Source organism: Aphanomyces astaci (assembly GCF_000520075.1).
Source record: "Aphanomyces astaci strain APO3 unplaced genomic scaffold supercont1.90, whole genome shotgun sequence".
In the NCBI taxonomy this organism is placed as follows: domain Eukaryota; phylum Oomycota; class Saprolegniomycetes; order Saprolegniales; family Verrucalvaceae; genus Aphanomyces; species Aphanomyces astaci.
Window position 1 is genome coordinate 168846 of NW_009798353.1, and position 7756 is coordinate 176601.

Below are 7756 nucleotides of genomic sequence, written 5' to 3' on the forward strand. Positions count from 1 at the left end.
ATCGACAAGTAGTGTCAAAATTAGTAACTGCGTCTATAGTTTCCGGCCAGTCCAAAATATGAAAAATGAACTTTGCAACATTTCAACTGATCTTTAGTTCAAGTCCTCTTCAGGGACCCTTTTACATCACTGTTCGATGGTGGGGACACTTAAGGTTCGAGCTGAATCGAATGATATCATCATGAACTCGCAAATTGCGAGGTGCGTCTATAGTTTCTGGCCGGACTGTATCATACATGTAGGAATATATCAAGTTTTGAAATACCTTGCGACAGCAAATACCTATCAAATACGATAACGTTAACTTTTGTAACGTTATACAGTTCATAGTGAATGGCATACAGTAGTTAAGCTGTTACGTACTGTAATCCGCAGCTGACTGGCAACCACAATGGCACTTGGATTCACGTCGGATTCATATCGTAGGTTTTCTCATCAATGAGATTCGCTTTTCGGAATCTCGAAATGTTACAATCAGAACAAGGAGTTTATGTTTTGGTTGAAAATTTGTTATAAGGGCCAACATTCCACCACGCACCACAATTGGGCATCATGATTCTTACTTGAATAAAGTATACTTCGGAGTGGATAATTGAGCTCAACTTGTTGGTAATTCACACCTGTCAGGTACGCATGGGGGAGGGAAAATAGCTCAGTGGTAGAGCATCGGTTTCTTAACTCAAAGGTCGTGGGTTGGATCCCCGGCATCCCCAGATTATTTCCGCAAGGATTTATCCGTCCCTCCACTGGGAATCCGTATAACAAGGGACACATCGCCCCTGGTCGAGCAGGCGCGTTACAATTGGCGAAGCGGTTCCACAACATGTGGCTCAAGTATCAGCCCTCGCAGAGAAATGGCTTGAACAAATACTACAACCAAACTCCATTCACCTGTCAGGTCCGCATGGGTGCGAATGATGTGCAACATGGCCACTGGCTGGGCAAATACACTTTGTTAGCTGGTATTCTCCACGTTTTCAATCAAATGCAGGTCACAGGACATGTAATATGGAATCATAACTTAGCCTGTGGACGTCACGTGTGTTAGCTACAGGAACAGGCTGATGGCTAATCGTGTAATTGACAATGAGACCTGGATTTTTACATGTATGTTATCTTGATTCTATGGATATTCTACTATCTAAACACCTACAAACTGGATGAACGGTCGTGGCTCTTCGGCGTCGATGATTACATGCATGATGGGCGTTTGACCACCGTGGTGGTCACTAGTTGGTGTCACTACTTTGAATGTCATATTCAAATCAGCTTCCCATGCCGAGTAAGTTGATGGCACCTTGAATCTTGATCTTGGGGATTGGCTTGGTGAAGATGTTTGCGGCGAGCGTGTCGCCGAGGAAGTAGGCTAGGTCAATCGTAGTGGTACCATATTCCAACATCCATGCCTAGCCACAAGTTGAGCGACCGGAGCTGCGGTCGTCTTGTCAGCTGGAATCAGAGAAGCCGACGAGGTCCACGATAACGGGCCGACTCTTGAAGTAGTATATCTTGATGTGACGTGTACTCGACAGGTAGGCAACTACTCGACGCGCGGCGTTGAGATGCATTTGGGCTGGGGTCAACGTGTAGCGTGTGAGCTTGCCGACGGTGTAGGCGACGTCTGGCCTTGTCTTGGTGGAGCAATACAGCAGGGAGCCGACGAGTGCTTGGTACTCTTGTTTGCTGGGCAGTGGAGTCGCATCGTGGTCAAGATCAGTGCCGACTGGCATGGGGGTGTGAATTTGAACCTTTGAGCCACTTTGGCAATATACGATTCTTGAGATAGCGTTGTGGTACCTTGTCTTGGGTCGCGAGAGACATTGATGCCGAGGATTCTCTTGATGAGGCCGAGGTTGTTGATCTCGATGGCTTCGCCGAGGGCCTCGAATATGTCTTGTATCTCCTGGCTTGTCTTGGAGCACACGAGGATGTCGTCGACATAGACTGTGACAATCTGAGCCTTGACGTCGAGGTTGCGTGTGAGTACGCAAGGGTCAGACAAGAGTAGGGTGGATCCTGATTTGGATGATTAGGTCCGTCAAGTGCACCAACCACGCGAGCCCGCTCTTCTTGAGTACGTAGAGTGCCTTGCTGAGGAGGAGGTCTTGGGGGGTGCCGTCGTCGAACCCATCGGGCTGTTTCACGTAAATCTGGATCTTGTAATCTAAGCACGCATTGGTCGCCCCTCCGTGGTGGACCTTCAGGTCGTGTTCTGTAGCCAAGGCGAGAACGAGACGCACGGCGCCGAAGGTGGCCACGGAGGAGTACGTTTCTTAGAAGTTGATTCCCCGGCGCTGGTGGAAACCTTGAAGAACGAGCCTGGCCTTGAACTTGAACTCGGCGGCCGAGATTTCCTTGCGCTTGAAGACCCTCTTCGTCTTCAACGATTGGCAGTCGTTGGGGGTCATGGCTGGCTCGAAGCATTCCACGCGGACGAGATTGTCCATTTCGACCTTGCAAGCCGGCAGCCATTCGTCGGACTTGTCAGTCTTCATGGCCTCCCAGAAATTGGTTGGTTCTGGATCGTCGATATCGGCCAGGTTGCACTCTTCGCTGGGTTCGTCTGGCTCCTGCTCCTGGGTGGCCGCACCGTTTGTGGTCCGTCGAGTCTTGTTTGGTGCTTGGACGTGGGTCCATTCCGGCTGTGGCGGCCGCGCGTTACGCAGGTGTGTGTGGATATCCACAACTCGTCGGAACTTTTGGTGCCTTGGTTCAGCGAGTTAATCTTCCAACACGGATGGTTGGCGTCGGTGCGATGCTGGTTCACGATCGTATATATCTGGCGGCTGTGCGCTGTCTCACTACGGCGTTTGCTGTCCATTGCCCAACGATGGCTTCGAGGCTGGTGGTACGGGCATTGTGGCGTAACGTAAGCGCTCGAGTAGTTGCTTGCTGATCTGGTGTGGCCCCTACATACGGTGCTAACGTGGTGGTGTGTGATTGCTCACCCACTGGCGTTCGGCTTTGTTGGGTTGAGCCTTGAACTTGGGTATGCTACCCAGCTGGATTCCTTGAAGTTGGGCGGCCGGTGGATGGAGTGATTCTGGTACCTGCGTGGTACTGGGGGTTTATGCGGGACTTGGACCAGTGTCTTCAAAACGCAGTGGTGGCGTCCCGGTCCCTCGCTGTCTTGGTATGCGTCGATCGTCGATGCAGTTGGGCGCCTCGTTGTCGATCTTGTTCGGTGGACTCGTGGGTTGGGTATCGTGCTTGGTGTGACGGTCATTGGAGCTTGGCGCGGGTTCGGTGTCGTGGGCGTCGCTTGTTTCATGGCGGCGTCCTCGCGGCTCAGTTTGACGTTGTCGTCTTCGTCGTGGTCACGAGATGCGTTCATGAAGGTGTCTTCTTGGAACGCGACGTCAACTGAGAAGGCGCACTTCTTGTCGTCGAGGTCGTATCGCTTGTATGCTTTATGATTCGTGCTGTACCCTAGGAAGACGCACTTGTTGGCTCGGCTGTAAAGCTTGCTGGACTCCTTGTTCCGGCGGAAGCAAATTCAACCAACAATCAAGCGCGTAGGTGCTTGATTGTCGGGATCTGGCCGTGGATGAGCTCGTGGGGAGTCTTGTTGTGGGTATTTACGTTGGGTGTACGGTTTCGAAGGTACGTGGCCGTAGCCATGGCTTCTGCCCACCATATGTCCGGTAGGCGGCTTTGGATCAGTAGGGTTCGAGCCACCGTGATTATGGTGCGGTTGGTTCGTTCCGCCTTGCCGTTTTGCCATTTGTGGTCGTGTTTGATGCCTTGTGCTGCCAGGTGCCTGGTCATGGCCTTGAATTCGCCCCCGCCATCGCTCCGAAACACCATGATGGTCACGCCGGTGGTACGTTGGAACTCTTTCTCGAATCTCTTGAACGCTTCGAGTGTCTCATCCTTGGTCTTCAGGAAGTCGATGGTGACGTGCCCACTCGCGTCGTCAGTGAAGGCCACGAAGTATCATTTGCCGTTTGATGTTGTCACCTTGTCGGCCCCCACAGGTCGGAGTGAATGCATTGACCGACCTTCCAGTTGCGCGTGCCCACCTTCGGGGGTGATACGTGAATCATCTTCCCTCGCGTACAGTCGTCGCATTTCTGAGGTTCCATCACTTGCGTACGGCCGTCCTTGCTATGATCTCCTTCGTCGAGGCGGTGGATGGGTGTCCAAGGCGTTGATGCCAGGTGGCTCTGTCTGTGTCGAGGCACGTGATGTCGTCGTCGGGTGCTGCTTCGATCTTGCCGGTGAGCTGGTACATGCGGCGGTCGTTTACCTTGGCATCGGCTGAGACACGGTCGCCGACCTTGATCGAGCACGTTTTGCCCTTGAACTGAACCGTGACTCTTTCCTTGGATGTCAAGGCGGGGACGGACACGAGCGTGTGACAAAGTGTGGGGACGTAGAGTACGTTTGTAAAGACGCACGTCAAGCCATTTGGGTTCTTGACTCTGAACTTGCCCATATTGTCCACGTCGATGCTCTGGTGGTTAGCGAGACGGACTTGGCGCTGACACTCTTCGTTGTTGAACAGTATGTTGTGGTAGCCGGTCATGTATGAAGACGCACCACTATCGATGACCATTTGTTCTTATCCATCGTGATTGGTGTCTTTGTTTAAGCTCAGCATGTCTATCTTGACTTCACTTACTATTTCTTCATCGCTGCCTCCTTCGTTTAGGAAGAAGATTTCTTCTGCGGCGTCGTGGGCGTGATCTTGTCGGTTGTTTCCCCTGCCGCGACCCGCTCGACCTCGGCGCTAGATTTGGTTCCGTCCGACGCGTAGGTAGCCATTTGGAGTTGGGTTTTGCTGTTGTCAACCGCACTCGTTGATGTTCTTGCGGTAGCTTCCACGCTCCATATCGCCTGTCATGCGGCGACATCGACGTACAACAATGACCGGGCTTCGTGCAGTAGAAGCACGTGTTTTCTGCGGTTTGCCTGGAACGCCACATCGTTGGTCCGATGTGCTTGGCCGGCTCCAGTCGGAAGAATTGGAGTTCGTGGTCGGCTCGCAGCTCGGGTCTTGTACTTGGGCTGGGTTGAGTGGTTGCGGTTGATGTGCAACACTGTGTTGTGGAACTGTTCGGGCATCAGTACCAAGAGCTTCGTTGCATTGGCGCACTCTCGGATCAAGTCGCCGGCAGCTTCGAGCTTGCGGAAGAGCTCGCAGTACTTATCGGTGAAGTCGTCAAAAAGCTACGTCGCTGGTCCAGCGGGGGTTGTTGATCTCCGTCATCAGTGTGAGCAGGTAAGTTGTGGAGGCTCCTTCGTGGATGTCCTTGAGCGCCTGCCAGGTATCGTATTTTGTCTGCGTCTTGCTAACATACTTGACCTGATCCTTGTGGATAATCAGCTTGATGTACGACCGTGCCACTAGGTCGTCTTCCTCGGCGTAGCCATGGGCGTGCGTGGAGCGGTCTGACTCCAAGGGATCCTTGAGGTATTTGCCCAGAGGCTTCTCAGTGACAGAGAGTCACCCACTCGCGGTAGTTGGAGCCACTGGCCAATAACGCGGGCTTTTTAAATGTTTCCCCGCGAAAGTAAACTTTAGCCAATCAGAGATCAGTAAAAAATTGAGTGATTTGATTGGATAAAATTAGGTGTGTAATATTTCAACCTCGGTGTCCCTTAAAATCCGTCGTCGTCTGTAGTTGGTGTCACTACATGTACTTTGCATGGCATATCCACAACAACATGTATTGCCGTCGACAACTACTTCGAAATTGTATCGGTACTGTATGCCAAATGGACTCCGGATGATAAGCTTATAGTATCCGGGACATTTATCCCAATATCACATAAATTGATACACTCTACTTCTGCTTGTTAGAACTTCAACCTTCAATTGATAATTTTATGAATATAATAAAAGTTTACATAAATATAGTATTGTTTTGATTTCTATTGCCTGAGTTGTGGTAATCTATCACCTTCTCTTCCTCATGTATCCGTTTGTAATTACAGCACTACAGTCCAATACTCGAATACCCTGTATCAAATAATAGAGTTTTCGGTACATCAATTTTCGAAATTAGATTTGAAAAATAATTAGTATTTCGCCAGATTCCTCTACAAATGCATTGTCGAAACTTGTCTCGACCTATCGATGGTCTTAGCTTCACAGCCTTGGAACTCAACATTTGGTTGCCGAAGTTTAGATCTGGAAGACGAATATTCCTGGTACGGATATCATAAACACACACCATCCATTCACAAGTCAATCAAATTTCGATGCCTTTGATCAACCAGTCAGAGCTGGTGGAAGTTCACCCGGATGAATCAAGTGGAGGTCGCAAGTTTGCCTGCCGCCACGATATTACGATATTCAGTTGCTTCTGCAAGTCACATTCTCTCGCCCATGGGAAGTCGACCACTGCAAGCAAGTGTTGGCTCGGGGCTCTATAGCCACCGACCTTGGCAAGTCAACAAGCTTCGAAATGAAGAAGAAAGGACCAGCGATGAAAGTCCATTTCGACGCTCTGATGTCAAAGTTCGTGCGTGGCGAAAGTGCGTCGTTGCGGAAGTCGGGAACTCCAGAAGAGTACGAAGAACGCGAGCAGCTCCTTGGCGAATTTTCAAAACGCATGGATAACTTCAAGACACACGACGTGTGCGTAGTAAGGATGTCGCGAAACGCAAGCACGAAGGTATTGAAAACTCCTGTGTCCTGCTTAAAAAAATGGCCGTGGCTGAATTGGATCGTGGCAGCAATAACAAGGAACAAGATTCAGCTACACCAAGCCGAAAAAAGAAGAAAAGAAAGACGCCCCCCGCTTTCGGTCAAGAAGGGGCACTTTGGCCGTTCTTGCTTTGGCCTTTTTTCGCCGAGGTTCGGTCACTTACGGATAATATCCGGTCATTCGGAATTATCCGGTGTTCTTTCTCTGTAGAAGCCGGACTGTTGATGCCCAATCATAGGTCAGCTAAACAGTCCGTTCATGATCATCTTTGGTTTTGCTCTCGACCACACAAGTGTTCTTCGTCGTCGTTCCTCCCCAGTGCTACCCCTTTATCGTCCCTCTTGACAGGTTATGAGCCTCCTACCTTCCTCTTTGCAGCCCTTCGTGGGCACCCCACTCGACGACCTCCGGCCTCTGGCCTACACGCTCTGGAAAACGGACTTCTTCTCTCAAGCCACGTCCCGCGACCTTGCTGAGTTCTACTCTACGAAGGACTTTGTTCCTAAGGGCGATCGTATCGATGCGCTCAACATCAGCAAGATGTACCTCGAGCTCGATCAAGTCGAGCACTCTGAGCTCTATGTTTTCGACCCGACTCTGTCGGAGACCGATCGTGATGCGCATCTCGCGGAAATCAAGGCGCACACCACCGCCATCCAACGTGAGGTCATTGCCCGTGAGGCGACCAAGAAACTGGCGAATCAACGCTCTGCGGCGCACACATTCTTGGTCTCAGCCATTTCTACCAACATCCGGCGCCTCTATCAGGCCACTACGTGTCGATTAGAGCTCTTTGAGCACATCAAGACTCGTTTCGAGTCGAACCCCATGGACAACAACCCCACGGTCATTGCCAGCTATCTACGCACTCTCAAGTTCACCGATGAGAGTTGCAGTGACACTCTCTCCGTGAAGCTTATTGACCTTGTCAAACGCTACCGGGTGTCTATGACGCCGCCGTCGTTCAATCCTCTGGATCCATCGGCGATCTCATCAGTCGACTACCACAACCATATTCGGAACTACTACACTCTGTGTGCGATGTCCGACACCTTTATTGGTGACAAGGAATTGTGGGAAGTCGTGACCAACTCTGTGGC

The 7756-nt window shown here is 50.9% G+C and overlaps 1 protein-coding gene and 1 pseudogene across 2 annotated transcripts; one reads left to right on the forward strand and one right to left on the reverse strand.

Moving 5' to 3' along the window:
* The first annotated feature begins 641 nt into the window (after nucleotides 1-641).
* H257_16699 lies at nucleotides 642-713 on the forward strand (annotated as a pseudogene). The gene has a single exon. The product of its transcript is annotated as a tRNA-OTHER (tRNA).
* Nucleotides 714-4650: 3937 nt separating this feature from the next.
* Nucleotides 4651-5658, reverse strand: H257_16700 (hypothetical protein; the record flags this gene model as incomplete). Its single annotated transcript, XM_009845223.1, has 4 exons — nucleotides 4651-4783; nucleotides 4865-5148; nucleotides 5177-5434; nucleotides 5647-5658. The coding sequence occupies 4 exons, from the start codon at nucleotides 5656-5658 to the stop codon at nucleotides 4651-4653; spliced, it is 687 nt and encodes a 228-aa protein (XP_009843525.1).
* Nucleotides 5659-7756: the final 2098 nt, after the last annotated feature.